Source organism: Sciurus vulgaris, assembly GCF_902686455.1.
Source record: "Sciurus vulgaris genome assembly, chromosome: 1".
Lineage (NCBI taxonomy): Eukaryota > Metazoa > Chordata > Mammalia > Rodentia > Sciuridae > Sciurus > Sciurus vulgaris.
In genome coordinates this window covers 141,795,353-141,814,356 of record NC_136461.1, presented here as the reverse complement: position 1 = coordinate 141,814,356, position 19,004 = coordinate 141,795,353, and the positions used below count along the sequence as shown (strand labels likewise).

At 36.1% G+C, this 19,004-nt stretch overlaps 1 protein-coding gene across 2 annotated transcripts in view; it reads left to right on the top strand.

Moving 5' to 3' along the window:
• Nucleotides 1-19,004, top strand: part of CYP7B1 (cytochrome P450 family 7 subfamily B member 1) — a 180,332-nt gene that overhangs the window by 156,549 nt on the left and 4,779 nt on the right. For both annotated transcript variants that reach the window (XM_079102106.1, XM_079102107.1), the window contains 3 exons: nucleotides 1,423-2,010; nucleotides 2,478-2,684; nucleotides 12,525-12,700. In XM_079102106.1, coding sequence (XP_078958232.1) covers nucleotides 1,423-2,010; nucleotides 2,478-2,684; nucleotides 12,525-12,700 — 971 coding nt within the window. The remainder of the gene's footprint in view (nucleotides 1-1,422; nucleotides 2,011-2,477; nucleotides 2,685-12,524; nucleotides 12,701-19,004) is intronic.

Genomic DNA, 19,004 nt, shown 5'->3' with positions numbered 1-19,004 from the left:
ATTTCTTGTCCAGAGTCTGGACAAGAAACTAAAAATATCAGCTGCTAAAAATGGCAGCATGAACTTGGCTCTTTACCTCTTTTGTCCTTCCTAAACTTTGTCATCCAATCACTGCAGAGGTTGAGTTAGGAACTCTCCTAGGTCCTTGCTGTTTTGAGGGACAGACTGTGACTTAACTGTTCCTCAAGGATACCTCATTCATTATAAGAATCCCTTGAAGACCTTGTCATAAATAGAGACTTGTGAGTCTCATTTCTAAGCATTGTGAATCTAAATCTTACAGGAATTGGTATTTTTAACAATTACCCCAAGTTTTTTAATCAGATAAAATTTTGGCAACACTAATATATGGAAAAGATAAATTTTATTCCCTAAAGAAATCCTGGCTGAAAACAGGAGACAAACTGGAACAAATTCCACTTTCTGCTCCCCTTCCACTGTGTTTACACCTCTGCCATATCACCATTCATCACAACACAATGCTTTCTTTATATCTTCATATCTCAAGAGGAAAAGGATGTAACCAAATGTCTGGATCTCAAATGTTGAATGAATGCATGAATGAATACATAAATGAATGGATTCTAGTCTGTGATCTGGTGTCTATCACAAGTTAGTGTGTGACCTTCAACATGTTTCAAAATCTTAGATGTTTATTTTTGAGTGACCACTGCATATGGTGTTATCATTTATTTGAGTTAATTATTGATTATTGAGTATATTATTTATTAAGTATAATTATTATATCTCATCAAACTAAGATAAAATCAAGTATGTAAAAGTTCTGCAGCAAAGTTAAATAATCAGTAATGGAATGGCATCTTAACCATTTGTTTTATTGGGAGTAAATGACAAGTGTTTACATCAAGGGATTATGTGAATAAGGATTAAAGGATATTTAAAGTGCTTGGGTACTTGAGTTAAAAGTTGGAAGTGAGCTAGTATGGTAGTGCATGCCTATAATCCCAGCTATGTGGGAGACTGAGACAGGAGGATCACAAGTTCAAGGCCTGCCACAATTTACTGAGATCCTATCTCAGAATAAAGAAGGCTGGAGATGTAGCTCAGTGATAGAGCAGCACTGGGTTCAATCCCCAAAACCAATGAATAAGTAAATAATAAATGTTGAAAATGACAACTCTCATGTAAAAAAGATCACTAAGAATTTCAGGATATTTAACATTAAGCTTTTAGAGTTTTTTTTATATCATCTTCCATTTCATATAGTAGATCTTTGAATAAAATGGATTTTTATCAAGTTTTTTTTGTCTTAACTGAAAGTGTCTAATTTTGATTAAAATATTTTCAAACTTAAGGTTTATATTTTTGTTTTGCCACCGAATGAACTTACCTCCCTCTCCTTCCCCTCCTCCTTTTTCTTTCTTTCTTTTCTTTACTTTTCTTTTTTTTTTTTTTTTTTAGGGAAATACGTAACATTTATTTTGGACCCTTTCCAGTACCCATTAGTGATGAAAAATCACAAACAATTAAGCTTTGACGTGTTTTCTAGAAAACTGTCAGAGAAAGCATTCTCCATCAAGAAGTCCATGAAAAATGAAGACTTGACCCATGAACTTCATGTTGCCTATCAATTTTTGCAAGGCAAATCTTTGGACACACTCTTGGAAAACATGCTACAGAATCTAAAACAAATGTTTGAGCCCCAACTATTAAAAACCAAAAATTGGAACACAGCACAAATGTTAACATTCTACGGCTCAATAATATTTGAGGTCACGTTTAGGACCATATATGGAAAAATTCCTGCTGGAGACAAGAAAAGAATTATCAGTGAGTTAAGAGATGATTTTTTCAAATTTGATGACAAGTTCTCATACTTAATTTCTGACATACCCATTGAGCTTCTAGGAAATGTCAAGTCTCTGCAGAAGAAAATTATAAACTCCTTGAGATCAGAAAACTTAGCTAAGATACAAGGATGGTCAGAAATTGTGCAAAGGAGGCAAGAGATCCTAGAGAAGTATTTGGTACAGGACCTTGAAATAGGAGGTAAGAAACTTCTGAATTATCACTTACCTAAAATAAAATAATTTACAGTAGACCTTTGAAATAAAAAGACAAAATGGCGACCTTGAAATTTTTTATGCTCTTTCTAATTGGCTAATGATAAAATGTTTTACTCTGAAACAACCCTCCGTGATAATTGATTTTTTTTTTTTTTTTTGCTGAGGTGGTAAAACAAGATACTTAATGACGATAATGAGAAAGAGTATAACTAAGCTGCATTTATTCCTTTTATCTCATCCCCCACCTTCCTGCCCCCACCACCACACACACATTACATTTTAAACTATTCTCATTAAGCAGAAAATTAGACTTCAGAAGCCTATTGGTTCTCATTAGCATGCACTGATCCTTGGCTGGGTCTGTGTCCTAACATCTTTTAATTAGCACACTGCAAATCTAATCAGTGTAATAAACGCTATTAATCTTCCTTTTCACTTATTTTCTCCCAGCACATCATTTTGCCTTTCTCTGGGCCTCTGTGGCAAACACGATTCCAGCCATGTTCTGGGCAATGTATTATCTTCTCCAGCACCCAGAAGCTATGGAAGCACTGCGTGATGAAATTGACTGTTTGCTGAAGTCAACAGGTCAAAAGAAAGAATCTGGATTTTCTCTCCACCTCACCAGAGAACAATTGGACAGCCTGGTCTGCCTAGGTAATTTATTTTTATCTGTTATGAAGAAAAGAGGAACCTCTCTGCAAACTCAGTTTATCACTCATAGCTGTTTACCAAGAGGTGGAGGACACAGCTGCCTAATTGACATAATAACACCCATTTACATCAATTATAAATTATGTAGTTTATGGCTGTAGATACTCTCGTTGCATGTAAACATTAAGGCCTAGGTAATTAACTATGCAAGGTATGCAAAAGGCTAAACCAAAGCTTTGCAATTATTTGGAAAAAAAAAAAAGTTTATGCCTATTAAGTCATTTGATTCTAAGCCTCTGTTGGTGTGCTAATTCTTTCCAAACACTGCTGCACTATCTTGACAAGAAAAGGATTTGGAGATTGAAAAAGAAAGTATTTCAGAGGGGTGACTTGTGTACAAAACATATTTATTCTTCCTTAAAATGGTCTGTCTGTATTTTCAGGCATAAGTTAGGACCTTTTGAACAGCTGGAAGTGTGCAATTCTCAAAAAATGTAGTAAACATCCTTTCTACTGGAAGTTCATGATTAAAACATACTTAAAAAAATAAACAGGAAGAACAAAATGAAAGCAGGAAGGCAGGGAGGGAAAGAAGGAGACAAAATAACTACAGACTGCCCCATGCTAATTCATGAGATATATATGATTCCTATTTCAAACACATTTGAGGTCTGTAAGTCAAAGTTCTTTTTGTTTTCTACATAGACCCATACATCTATAATATGAGTCTAGATCACAGCAAGATCACATTCACCTTTACTGGTTTTGGGAAGACTATTATCATTATGTAGTGAATTTATCCCCTCCCAGTTAAATTCATTATCAATGAGTTATTTCTCTATTACCTCCATATTAGCATTTCACCCTGTGATATTCTTTAGGTTACAATATTCCAAGGCCCTTTGGGCAAATGCAGAATTAAGTATTTATATCTGTATCACTTCACTCTTTTGACCACGTAGGCTAGTATTTTAGCATATATTGATCTCAACATTTTATCTTTTAAATTCATTCTGGGTTCTTTAAGGGTAACTTCTGAGAATAAAGGCCCTCCCAGTCTTGGTCATAGTTGACCACTAGTTGGTATTGAGAAGAATGACCCAAGTATTGTAGAAATTTTTCCCACTAGTCAGGCTAAAACGTGTCAGAAGCAGTGGCAGAAAACCTACTGACCAGAAATACACAAAATTTTTGTAAAATTTTGGGCAGTTATCTCTGCCTGGATACATTGTATGTATATTTTCTGTGTAGAAGATTTACAGTTCCTTGAGAATTAAGATTGCATTGTCTATATATATATATTCAAGTAGTTTCCATAGCATCATATGAATAAGATGATACATATAGGGAAGTAATGCAAATAAACTTCAAGGAATGGGTATTTGTCTTCTGTACTAATAATTACTCTTAAAAATTTAGTTGAAATCCATCAACTCTATTTTTGTTCTTAATTCCTTGTTATTGAAACAAAAAAAATATTTTTAATGTACAGTATTAAAACAGAAATGTTTGAATTTATTTTATCAGAAGAAACCACAAGTTCCTAGAAACTTTTGTACTTGGAGCCCTTCATAAATGTATAGCTCTCCTGCCATCACTCAGAGAATGACAACAAAAATCCCAAGTGAGTTGAGATCTACCTGTACAAAGGCCATTATGCTCCGGCAGACAAAAAACTCATTTTGACCTTGACCATCAGCAAAAGTCAGTATTGTTTATTATTAAAACATTGGAGTGGATTATCTTCTGGAAAAGAGTGTACTTTTTCATACTTTTTTATTCACAAGATATAAGGTTAATGAGATTGGAACAGATTTTTAATGAATAAGTTACACAACAGATGACCCCTACATTTAGTCGTAGGTCAATCACAAGTATTGTTCTATATCAAAGGAGCATGAACTGTATTAGTACTTTCTTTTCAGTGCTTTTTTATTTTTATTTTTATTTTTTTGTAACAGGGATTAAACCCAGGGGCACTAAGTCACTGAGCCACATCCCCAGCCCTGTTTATTTATTTATTTTTTTTAATTTTGAGACAGGATCTCTCTAAGTTGCTTAGAGCCTTGCTAAATTGCTAAGGCTGACTTTGAACTTGTGATCCTCCTGCCTCAGCCTCATAAGCCGCTGGGATTACAGGCCTGTACCACCCTGCCAAGCTCCTTCCAATGCTCTTGGACAATCTATCTTTGAAACCATTCTACTCTTTCCTTTTAGAAAAAGAAAACATAACAGATTGCTATATTTTTATCCAACTTATTAAATGAAGAGTCCACCTTTTCATGACCTCACTAAAATTTCTTATTTATCAATGTTTAGTCAAAAACTTTACAACTTTAAATGAAATTTAAAATAACTTAATAAATGCAACAAGGTTCAGATAACTGTTACTTGATATCAGGGTCTCAATAGGAAAAGGTGCTGACAGAATGGAAGTTTGAAAAACTCTGTGAAGAAAGTATGAATTGTTCATTTTTTTTTTCATTAGGATAAGTCTGGGTATTTAGAACCCCAGGTTTCAAATACAGGAAAAGAAAAGGATAAAAGATGATTCTAAAAGGTAAAGATAAGAAAAATATTAACACAAGGAAAGCAAAAATATCACAATTGAAATTTTAATAAAGCGATAGCAAATAATCTTAATAATTGCAAATAATCTTCTTCCAGTTTATCTGAAAAATGGATATAAATAACAGTTGAATCTAGCAGCAGTATAGATTCAATAAATGTTACCTATTGTTATCACCCAAATGATATTTAACCTCTATGACATCCCTCCAGAGTTTATATTGTTTTCCTCCTTTTCAATTACTTGTGAACCAAACGGACATCATATTCAAGTCTGCCTTACCCCACAGGGATGCTTTTGCTATGCATCACCCAGAAAAAGAGCAAGCATAATTTTAGTTATCACATAAGGTAAAGTGAATTATAACTCCTCAACAGCTCAGGTAAATTACAGGCACCTGATTTTGTTTGATTATATATCCTGAAAGTGAGCAAAGTGGCAAATGAGGGATATTAGAATAAAAGAAGGTTCTATAAAACAAGAGCTAGGCTAAACCTGTCAGACTTATTTTTTAAAGGAGATCATAAATTATAATAATTCTATGATTATGAGCTTGAGGTGATTCCCCCATCAAAATTTTATTAACGATATTTAAACCCATTGCTTGTGAGCATTTGGGGTGAATAGGGTGGAGGAACCCAGAAATGAAAGATCAATTGGAAAAAGTAAAAGACCTTTAATAAGAAATAATAATAATCATAAAACATAATCTATAGTAAATGTATAAATGATTTCAATATTTCAATGCAATTTTATAGACCTATTTCATGTGATCTTTACCAAGATACTCTGAGTGAATATGGGCACTGCTGTTTTGTCATTATTGTAATAAAGGAGAAAATTTAGGGTGCTACATAACTTGCCTAAGGGAGTGGGGTTGCTAAAAGAGAAAGGAAGAATTTGCATTTAGGTTTTCTGACCATGACCATGACCACGTTTTTCTCCTCAGACCTGTTTGATCCCCAAACCCTTGGAATCCTTTTTCATTGTTCCAACTGAGAGGGGAGAGGAATCCTTTATATCTTGACTCTACAAAGACAGCCATGATATGCATATGTACATGACCAGGAAACGTGGGCCAGATTATTATAGAGTTAATTGAATTTTTAACTTCAAGATAAAATAATATGGATGATTTTTCTTTCATTTCTAGACTGATAATATTAATAATTCACTATACATTATGTAATTTATGTATTTAGCTTACTTGATTCTCAGGTATTACTATTTTAATTTAATTATTGGGTAAGACAGTTCAATGATATTATATAATCATCCAAATTACACAACCAGATAGGAGCAGATCCAGCAATCGATACTAGGTCTACTTGACTTCATTGTTTGACCATAACCACTGTTAACCTCGGACAAAATTTCTCTAGAAGTGTACCAGGATCTTGAGCTCTAGTTTTTACAATATATGTATCACTGATTCTCAAATGCAGCAGGGTTTGAGGGTTAGGATAGGGCTAGAGATTCACATTAGAATCTTGTGGGTTTTTTTTAATAAAAATAATTTTTTCATTTTAGAATGGTTTTAGATTTGCAGAAAAGTTAAGACAGTGGGAGTTCCCCTATACCTCCCACAGCTTCCTTTATCATTAACATCTTACACTTGTGTGGTAGGTTTGTCTCAATTATGGATATTGTTTTGAAAAAACTCATTCAGTACTATAAAATACTTGTGTACTTAAAAAATTAAATGTTTACCTAAGTCAGACAATTGTGACATTTGCTAAAGATCATCTCTTCTGATAGGAAGATTGACGAGGTATAAATTCTACTTTATTTCAGGATCTTCTAGTTGGAGAGAAGGGAAGGCATCATCCACTAACAATGCATTCAGAAACTTAACCATGTAGGCAGTGGAATTTTTTATAGGTAATACAAAGAAGCATCAGCAAAAAAATAAAATACTCTGATTTGGATTTTCCATCAATTTTTCATTTTATCATAAAGCTAAAGAGGTTGTGTAAGATATGAATGATGGAAACAGAAGCTGAAAGAATTGGAAGGGAATTTTAATAAGAATTAAAGTAGCAAATTGTTATGTAGATCTGAAATTCAACTGCAGAAGAATGGAATAAGGAAATGTATGGCTTTGAAGAACTGGGTGCAAAGCAGTGGTTCTCATCCTTGATTACTCATTAGAATCATCTGGGCTGCTTTAAAAAAAAATAGTTGTCCTGGTCCTGCCCCATTGAGTCTGATTTCATTCTTTTGGATTGAGGGCTGATGGACTTAATAAACTCTCCATATGATTCAAATGCACAGCCAACTTTCAAAACAAGTAATTTAAAGGTTTTAATTAATGCAGTGATTCTGAATCCATTGGGCTGGGATGGAGTATTTATTTTAAACAATCCCAGGTGACTCTAATGGGCAGCCAGGGCTTCAGATAACCTTTGGGATATCAGAAAGCTTAAAACAAGCCAGTGAAGATATCTCAAAATCTGTTCCTCTTCTACTCCCATGAAACTTCAGTAAAAGTCTGGTGTTTAGGACACAGAAGAATTCCTCTCTACTTTTCCAACTGAAATAGTACATCGAGTTCTGCCACATTTTAAGAGGCACATTGGCTAATTGAATTCATCCGGTGCATCAGAAGACTGAGTATCATATCATCTCTGACACACAATTAGAGAACGGCATAATAGTTGTCTTTACACAATTAGAAAATGGCATGAAAGTTGTCTTAACACATTTTTAAGGGGAAGAAAATTTCACCTCAATGTGAAAATAACTTTTTACTAAAATGAGCTTTCAGAATGTCATCAATGGAATTATATGGTTAGAAATTGAACAATATCAAGTTGCTAAGAGAATAGAATTTGAGTGTTCTCATCACAAATAAATGATAAGCATGTGAGGTAATAAGTGATGTTTGTTAATTAGATCAGTTTAGCCACTCCCCAATGCATACATATTTTTAAACATCACGTTGTACACCATAAATATATATGAATGCTATCTGTTAATTAAAATAAATTTAAAAGGAAATTGTGCAGTATCTTCAATAGAATCTCAGGAGCACTCATGTATATGCTGTGTGCATGAAGGTCAAATCCATATGTTGCCCTCCCTTTCCTCACCAGCAACAGTGGCCCACTGCTCTGAGCAGAGTAGGAACTTAATAAATGTTTGTTGAATATATGCATGTTGAATTTACATTTATGAATTTTAGCAGTAAACCCAAATCTGTGTCTGCAATACACAGAAAGGTAGGCATTTGTACCAATTCAGACTTAAACTTTTAACTCTATTCAAATATACAATTGTTGAACCAAGAATTTGTGATTTTGCTTTAAATTATATAATCAATTATTATAATTTCTTTTTTACCTACTCATCTGTCTGGAAGAGGTTATGTAAAGACACTCTTGCACACAGATACACATAGATCTTGAGCCTCACTCCATTTCCACACACCTTCTGGAGCACAGTGTATTCATATCCATGCCCTCCCTTCCTCTTTCCCATCCACCATCTCTTTAAAACAGCCCAAGTGTTCAGCCCCAGTGACTGCAGGAAGGCCTGACTGTTCATTTCACTCCAGCCATCACTGCTATCCAGTGATCACCATGGCTAATCAGATGGCATGCCAGCCTGCACTGATCATTAAGATGACCCAAATTAACAGCCTGGCCATGTCACAGTACATTCATTCCACATATACAGACATGGCCTAAGTGTGAGGCAGAAACTCGGATGTGCTTATTTGTATTTGTATTGTAACATGCATTATTGATTGTCATGATCTGCTTTAGTATTTTAAATCTGCAAATGAGAATCATATGTCATTTTTTCCAGCCAGAATTGAGATCTGAGAGCAAAAGAGAAAGTATATATGCCTTTTTCTACCAGCATTTCCTTTCATTTGCTATTTTCCTCCAGCTATATTATAAAGCATCTTCACTCAAGACATTCTTCAGCTCTTTGCTTAGAAGGAACACTGAAAAAAAAAAGGACACTTCATCAGAATAGTTTTACATTCTGATAAGAGAATCAAGTCTTCCTAGCCAGGTGAAGAAGGTAGCACAGACTTGAAATTGTTGAGTTCTTTGTGGGAATTTTTGTAATCTAATTTCCTTGTGTATCCATTACCAGTCAGTAAAACTTCGTTCTTAATAATACACAGACAGCCTTATCTTAATCATACTAGTAATTGTTAGCACCTTGCAGTGTCTGGTGTAAATTTTATCCCCCAAATATTTGCATTCTTGATAGCCATTTTTCTACAATGCATTCTAATAATTAGAAGGTTCTATTACCTGCTAAGTGTTAGTATAAATTAACAATCCATTATGCACAATAAGTTTTATAAAACATTTACAGATAGAGATCATGTTTAATTAAAATTAACTTCCATTTGAAAGCCAAGTACACTAATGATTCACAATGACCTTTTATTACCTGCAGTCCCTTGTTTTGGCTGGATGATTGACAGCTTGCTGTTTGGCTACCATGTTGAATTTCAGCTGACAAGACTTTTCATTTTAACTCAATTTGCCCGCCTATCACAAGCTGGTGGCAGGCCAGACCCAAGTCACCCAGCTTTGCCTCAGCAGCTTGCTCTAGTTCTCATTAGTACGCATTTATTCAGTGGAAATTGGAAGACAAATGCTTGAAGGCATGTGAACTAAGTATAGCAAATTAGGTTTAAAGACTGAATATTTATAAGTATATGGAAAGTTTTTTTTTTTTTTTTTTTTTTAATTCTAGAGCGAATTGAGAACTGAGTGCTAGCTTTGGTATAAAAGAAATGAAGATAGAAGGGGGAAGATTCTAAGAATAACAATACTATAAGCTTTTTCTTTCCATTTTGGAAATATGTAAAATCTCTCTGACAACACCTTATCAAATAAAAACCTGGCTTCTCTTTCATGGAATGCTTGCACAATGAAGTTTAGCACCTCGTGTGTGAGAAGGGGGAAAAAATGAGGGTCATGTTCATTTGTTGCTTGGTTATCCCTTGGTATGTTTTAAATTGCCTTGTTTGTTCGGCACTAGCACAGAAACAGATGTTGCTCTACCGTGCAGGATAATTTACTGTACCTCCTGGTGTAGCATGGAAGTCCTCCCAGGGCCCAGCTGGTCTGTCAGTGGCACTGGCTGGTGTCTGCTCAACTATGACAACTACAAGTAGAGGCTGCAATTTTTTTATTGTGCAGTTGTCATTCTTCTCAACATATAGCTCTGCCCGCATTCATGCTGGGGCTGGTGGAAAAGCTGCTGGCTTTTGTGTCTGTATGTTGTACTGCAGAGCCCCGTAAGCTTGACTCTCCATTGCTGATAATAACGCAACTCATTACTTTTGTCGTCTAATGATTATCGGCATGATCGCTCAGAGCGAGAGCCAGCCTCGTCTTGCACACATAACTGGTACTGGAAGGTAAAACAGATTTGTCACTTACGATCTGACTGCTGAGCCACACTTTGAGCTCCATTATTGTGATTAACTTCTGCCTAAGATATGCTTGCCCAATTGTCATTTGTGATACTGCGGTGGGCGCAAGCTGCCATGTTTCCTGAGAGCACACTGGCCAATCGGATGTGACCATGTTATTTGGACTGTTAAATGCCTGCCCTGTCACAGCAGCCACCCCACCATTATTTTGCTTTTGTTTTTCTTCTTCCCACACCCCTACTGGACTTGTTGGGTGAACAGCACTGCTACATATGTCAGCTACCATTTCACACCACAAGCTAAAATGATGCTACGCTATTGTTGGTCCAACAGGGCCAGCAGCAGTACATGGGAAGCCGACCCTTGCTTTTCACCATAGAAATGTTGGTTGTTGGTGTCCTGCCAGCTGAAATCCATCGTGTCAGGTGCCTTGTGGCTATCTGCAGTAGAGTCCATGTTCCAAAACCAAAGTTCTTTTCTGGCCTCATCACCAGCAAACCGATTTGACTCTGCCTGATTATAATAACGAAGGCAGTCCAAGAGAATATGCACAGCCTCACTGTACGTCACATTGAATCACCACACTGCCCACACAGAGCTGACCGCAGCCTCATTTCTTTAGACAAATGCATGCTTAAGGAAAAACCTCCTGGGAGAAGGCACCCAAAGCTACTTCATATCCCTATGCAGGCTGTGCCTAGATTTAAATTTTACTGAAATAACATTTATTTTTATTTTTTGTCAGATACACGCCCTCACTGATGGCCCTGCCTTTAATAATCTAATAATTGGGTACTTAGTGTGTTAGAGTTTGCTGAACAATAAGAAACTGGTCTCTCTGTGTGTGTGTGTGTGTGTGTGTGTGTGTGTGTGTGTGTGTGATTTCTAAATTGCAAGTCATAAACACAACCATTTGTTATCATGTGAAAGGGGAAAAACTCCATTTGGAGCTCTTTTCACATTGCTGATTAGAAAGAATCAAGCTTTATATTCTAAGACCCATTCACACTGGTGGAAACATAGTCAGTTTTGATTATGAAGGGAGAGATGCAGACCTAGACAGGAGCTACACGCTGATATGCATGCTATCAGAATGATTTATGCAAATTATGCATATTATTCCCAAAAGAATTCCTCCTCAAACTGCCAGGATAAATTGCCGGAAATTAGCCATAAAATCTGTCGTGCTAGGAGCAAAAGGTGAAGGCCACTGGGAAAGCAAGGACATTCGGCTTCTGGAATCTTCCAGGATATGATGGTGACTGTTATTCTCCCTGGATGCTGTGGAAAATATGGTTTTCTTCTGAATCTTATTAAAGTATTTTTGTTTGAAATTTTTCCAGCAAATGCTGACTCACATTTTATTTACAGCTAGCATAAAAGAAATTAAATGTTAAGCTGTCTCAGAAAGCACTACTACAATTACTTTACTATTAACTGCCTAAGTGGTTATTAAATGGCTAAGCCTGGCTTTAGGTTGGCCAAATAACCCACCAGCAGTGTACTGTAAGTGGAATATGGTTTCAAACTTTCCAAGGGTATGTGCTGTGTATACCCTTAACATGGCATTCCTCTCTTGCAGACCATTCTGACTTATGAAAATTCTAACCAACTTCTTTCTGCCCAAACATAGCACAGCTGCCTCCTACCTGTGAAATGCCCCCAAGCTGTGTTGGGGCCAGGCCACCCCACTCCTGACCTTTGCCATCCAGAGCCACCATTGGCTCCCTCTTGGTGCTCAATGGATGTGATGATGAAATAATTTCCTTTTCAATCTGGCAATTAGTAATGAGTGTTACTGTCCAAGTGAGAGCACCTTTCAAAGCAGTAACGTTTCAGTAATCTTTTGTCTGTTTGTCTCCCTCAGAAAGCATCATTTTTGAGGTTTTTCGGCTGCACTCATATTCCAGCGTCATTCGTTTTGTTCAAGAGGATTTTACTTTCAATTCAGAGAATGGAGACTACTGTCTGCGAAAGGGAGACCTGATTGCCATCTTTCCTCCAATGCAACATAGTGACCCTGAAATCTTTGAAGCTCCAGAGGTAAATAAGCATCAAGCCAGTCATTGCTTCTTCTTAGTGCAAGCACATTCCTCCTCTTCATGGTCTCTCTTTCCCTTGCCACTTTGTTCCAGAAGAGATTTGAGACAGCTTAATGATTTCTGTTTTTCTTTCTAATAGGATAGTTTGCCTCTTTACTAACACAAAAGTGTTTTTGAAGGATCAATCTTTGAAAGGTTGTGTGATCTATAAATGGCAATACCATGATCAGATTAAATGTTATTTGCCTTAAATTAAATGGATGGATTATTGTACCTTGGTCACTATTACCTTTGGGCCAAAATTAAGTTCTGCTTGGCAGAGAATTACTGAAAACTGTGGAGGACTAGCTCTTGACAGGTGGCATAGAAAATAAATAATGACAATTGTTTCGCTAAGTATTTTCAAAGTAGAGGCAACTCTCCCAAAGACAAATACCATCATAGTTATAGTTAAGCCCAAATACTTTTTCACTAAAGGTATGTGCCCCTTTTTGATCAATTAGTATGGCATTATGAACTTGAGATTGTAAAGCTGCTACTTATGGGTGAAGCTCTGAGGGTAATTGTGTCATCTCCTTGTATTTTTTTTTTTTCTGAAGCTGGAGTTAATGAATATCAAAGACTGGAATTAATCCACCCGATTCATCCCTTAATACCACTTCAGAGATTCACCACCTGCATGCAAATTGAGTGCAGTCATATTCTTTCTGTGCTTTTCATGAAGTAATTGTTGCTGTAGCAGTTTTATATATACAATGCTTTTTTTCAAAGGGGAACTTCTGAGCTCTTTTTGAGCATTTCATAGCTGTGTCACTTTTAAACCCTAGTTTCTAAGTTAAATGTTTTGCAGCCAGGCTGAATTACAGTATTGCTACATTTTGGAAATTAGAAAGAAGAAATCAGAGTTCAAATAACAGTAACATAATTTGCATTTATTTCATCAGCAAAGCAAATATCTTAGTGTAGGAATGTATGTATTATTTCCATGTGTTTCCAAAGAGGCAATATATGAATGATGATAACCAATAGGTTGTAGAATATTAGCAAGTGAATGAACACTCTGCAGACAATGAGCTTCATCTCCACATTTGTAAATATCAAAAAATTTAACTCGGGGCTGGGGTTGTGGCTCAGTGGTAGAGCACTTGCCTAGCATGTGTGAGGCCCTGGGTTCAATCCTCAGCACCACATAAAAATAAAATGAAGGTATTGTGTCCACCTACAAGTAAAACAAAATATTTTTTAAAAAATTAACTCACAAGTACTTATTTAATAAATAAGGCAAACACATAGTTAACATCTGAAAAATATTTCTAAATATTAAAATAGTTTTATTTCTGTATACAGTTCTTCACTTAGCTTCTACTTTTATGTTACATTGAAACTATTCCACTAGTCACTAAGTTTACTACATAAAATTATCAACAAACACTCAATACCACTGTCTTCATGATGATTCTTTGTAGTATTCCCAGTTTCTAATGGTCTTCACCCCCATGATAAAAAAGACCTTAATTTAGTACTTTAGGAAATTAAAAGCCAAAATTTAAAAATGGAAAGTGTTTTAAGAATTTTTTTTCTGTGTAATACAGTGGCAATGACCAAATTTTAATACACTGACCAGGCTTATCAGTAATCATAAGAGTTTACCCCATACTAAATCAGTGGAAAAACAAAAATGCAATACTTCGAATGTTGATTTAGCATCATTAAAGTAACTCTAACTCGAGCTGATGCCTGGCTAAACTTAACTAGCTAATTTTTGCCATAGTATTGTTTTCTTGAAATTAGTTTTGGAATGCTGATAATTCCTAGCACAGAAAAAAAAAAAAGGATAAAAATGGTTAAGAACCACTTTTATATGTTGTCCAGGTCTTCATTCATTCTATAAACATTTGCTAAGTACCTACCACTGTCAGACATATGAATTTATTCCTTTGGCTCATAACAACTTAAGATGGCAAAAAGAAGATGCTGTTGATCTTCAAATAGCATTGCAAAATACCACACACTGACAGTAAAGAAGAAAATTCTGGAAAATACTATCCTTGGCCATTTCTCACTGAGAACATTGGCCCACAAGCACACATATTCTTCACTACCACCTTTTTGTAGGCTACAAACTTTGAATGAGATGACCAGGTTTTAGATATACAAAACAGACAACAGCTGTTGGGCCAAAAATTCTAGGAAGACTAACTCTGAATACAAGTATAGCTGTTCCTGGAGGACCTAAGGGCCTAAGAGCCTGAAGAGAACTTTTTCCAACCCACTGAGGCTTGGTTTCAGAATGTGTGAGCTCCAAAGGCTCTAGAATATGGCATTCCAAAGCAGGTCATGGTCTTCTTTCACACTTTAGGGCTTTTGCACCCACATCTCTTTATGAAATATCCCTCCCTATCTGTCCATCCAACAAGCTTTAGGTTATTCCACAAGAATCACCTTAATCAGATTTTCTTTGATGATGTCCCTGATTTCCATGTTATTTCTGAGAATTTGCCATTGCCCACTCTGTAGCATGTGCCCACCGTGTTATGGTGCATACTGCAGTATTTTGCAGTTACTTCTTTCGATACCCCTGACAGGACATTATTCACGGAAGCTAAATAATGAAGGGGATGATGGGATACATAAATGCACTGAAGATATACTTCAGTTAAAACTTTAAATCAGGGTAGTGCACATTTAAGTATGCACTAGGAGTTAGCACATATCAAATAAAGAAGTGACTTGTGCTGGATGCAATGGTGCACACCTATAACCCCAGCAACTCAGGAGACTGAGGCACAAGAATTGCACATTCAAGGCCAGCCTCAGCAACTTAGTGAGACCGTAAGCAACTTAGTGAGAACCTATCTGGAAATAAAAAAATACAAAGGTGTGAGGATGTAATTCAGTGGTAAAATGCCCCTGGGTAAAATCCCCAGTACCAAAGAGAGGATTGGAGAAGAAGAACTGACTTGTGCATAAGCATAGTAGTTCTATTGGGAAGTGGGAAGAACTATGGTGAGAGGAGACCCCAGAAGGTATCTCATTGGAAACAGTGAATATTTCTGAATGAGCAATCAATTCTTGCAAGCCTTTAGATCTAGTTTGGCCACATTATTTTGATCCTCTTACTTTTTTTTTTCCCTTTTAAAGAAAATGACTTTGGAAAATTGAAGTCTAAAACAATATGGAATAAACAAAAGATATTTTGAGACCTAATTTGGCACATAAGCTACCAACATGTAACTTTTGTCTTAAGAATTATTCTTTTCCTGAATATTGTTTGATTAGCTTACTGTAATGTTAAGCATTCAGAAGATTCTTGCCTGTGTGGGAAAATAAATTGGCAAGGGAAATTTATGAGAGTGAGAGCAAAATGAACACCTCTTTTGACTATTCCTTTTCTCCCCCCACCCCTCTCAGTGTACATGCTATCCAACAAGTCTAGATAATCCATTAATTAGCTAAGAGTAAATTGCTTCTTAAGTTTTTCTGAGGGCTTCTCTAAATGTACATCTATTAGTAGCTAGAACTCATGTAACTGGCTATCCAATAATCTGAAATAAATGGTGATGATTTCTTTTCTGTCAGAATGCAATGATATCCAGAAATGGAGCTATAGGAAAGACCAAGTCTGTTGACTCATTTTTCTAAGTCCAGAAATGCTAAAGGATAAAGGCTTGGTGATACTATTTGGCTATAGGAAAGACACAGCACATATTTAAGACAGCAATACCTTATTATCACCACACTGCCTCCTAAAGAAACACAGTGAAATGATAGTGGAATTCCAAAGACTCTGGAGTATGTCCTCAAAAGACTCTGAAGTTGGAAGGACATGTTGAACCTAATGCAGTTCTACTCTATGTACTCCTCAGAGTTGTAGGCATAAAAAAATGATGAATGAATTTGAAAGCCCTTGAGAAAATTCTAAACCACTATAGGAATTATGGTATCCACCTTATTTTTTATTAATATTACTGTTCTTAGAATAGACCAGTTATGACAGATGAGGAAACAATCTAAATAAAGTTTGTCTGTATTTCAAGCAGGAATAAAAATCGTGTCATCAATAGACTTCAAGGAAGCAAACATACTGAGCATCTACTATCTCAAAAGCACTGTGATAGGCATAGTGGGTGACACTCTTGGCCCTTGCCTAAGAGTCCACAGTATAGGAGCTTAACCTGATCACAAGACTATGTTCTCATAGCCAGACCCTCTGTGTGAAGAATGCTTCTGCCATACCAGTAAATTGGCACTTCATACCTACAGGATTGAAACCAGTAGTGTCCTTATAAATCAGAGTTTTAAAAGGCTCTGATTTGTAATGTTTGTCCATTTTCATGGTGTAAATACTATCATCCATGGTAGATTGCATGTTACCAACTTGAAGACCCCATACACAGAGTTGGGAAAGGTGTACACAAGCTATCACAAGCTGACAGCAGCTGAATGCATCTCATGCCTGACTTGAACCCAAGTCATGGAGATAAAAAGGAACTTCCATACTTTGTCATCTTTCCACTCAGGAGGGCTGAAGCCGAGGGCAGCAGTGCAATGGCCCATTAGTCATCCATTCAAAACACTGACCAATTGTGTTTATTACTAGGAAGTCGTATCTTTTGTCTAATTTCAATTGCTATACCCAACTTATAAATTGAATACAAGACATGATCATATGTGTCACCTACCTCAGCAGGACCATCTTTTATGTCTTTGTAGCTTCAATACATCTTATACAGGAAGTGCTAAAAAAAAAAAAAAAAGATAAAATAAAAATATGTTGAACTGAACTAAACACGAATTAGGATGTTATGCAATCTTCCACTGTCATGTATAACAAAAATTCTTCTCTATTCAGAATATTGTATCTTCTATCTAATCTTGATTTCAAGTGTTTTAATGTTATGCCATTTCTACTACTTGGAAATACTGAATATTTATGTGCCTCTCAATCTCTACAAGATGATTTTCTTAATATCCAAATTTTTTCAAAAGCTTGAATATTGGTTTTAAAATGTAACTTTACTCTCATGTGATTATTCATTAATTTAGCAAATGAATGTGGAACCTCTACTATGGGAAATAGCATTAGGTTAGAGACTTTGAAAACACAGAGATAAATAAGACAATGTGCCAGCTCTACTCCCTTGGGGTTCTTGACCCTGCCATCTTCTGTGGGTTAGCTTCAGCTTGCTTAGTGACAGGAGAACTATGGCAATTGCAGACCCCATGTTCACTTATCACCAGGTCCAGAGGAAGAAGGACAACAAACCATTTCTTTTTTGTTTTTCTTTCTTTACAAAAGAATTCTCCTAGATGTCCCTGCAGACTTTTCTCTCATAGCACATATCAGATTGTTTCACACGCCTGTCCCAAACCAGTCAGAGGCCAGAGCGATGCAATTTCCAAGATTAGTGCCTATAAAAATCTCATGCAGAAGAATGATGTTGGGAACTCAGTTAAAGGGGCAATGGGGAATTTCAGTGTCTTACACCTTTTTTTTATTTCTCTATTCTTATCCTTTTAACTAACCCTCTTTATTTGTGAAGAATTGAGCTTACTATGATCAGTGCATAGGATTTAAGTCAGCATGATGCATCCTAAGTTTAAGTGGGTCCAAATGAATGGATGCATCTTATGCTTCCTGACCCAATGTTTTCTGTCACAGTGACCCCACAATCTCAGGGGTGAGATTATAATATCCTTTCTTTTGGGGGCTAAACCCAAACTGTATCCCTAACAAAGACTATAAGTCCTTCCTAAACTTAATTTCTATTCAGGTTCACCATGTGTAAGCAATGAAACAAACTGAAAATAAATTGTAAAGTATTTATGCCCATGTGATGATGATCACAGAGTAAAATACCTTGGTCATTTACATTTTAGTGTCACAGAATAAACAACAAAATAGAAATTTCTAATTTGTTTATTATGAGGAATGAAACAGAAGGTAACAGAAAATGAGAGGAGTGGCATTAATGATTGACTGGAGGTTAGAGGAAACTGATTATAAGTGCTCATCAAAAGTCATAAGCACTGTGGCCTCTCAGAAGGCAACACACTGATTTTCACAAAGAACCACCTGAAAAACCATAGTGGTTTCTGGTTTATTTATGATATCAGGACACTGTATAGTCATAACCTATTGCATTAACACAGATACTACAGTTAGTTTCAAACACATCATTTCTTAGCAAAGTTCACTTCCCCAGGGGAGCTCTGGGGAAGAGTTCTAGTCTCCTTAAACTGGTCAGAAGGAATAGGACTAGTCCAGGCAATCATGCCTGGTCCCCAGGAGTAGAATTATTTCA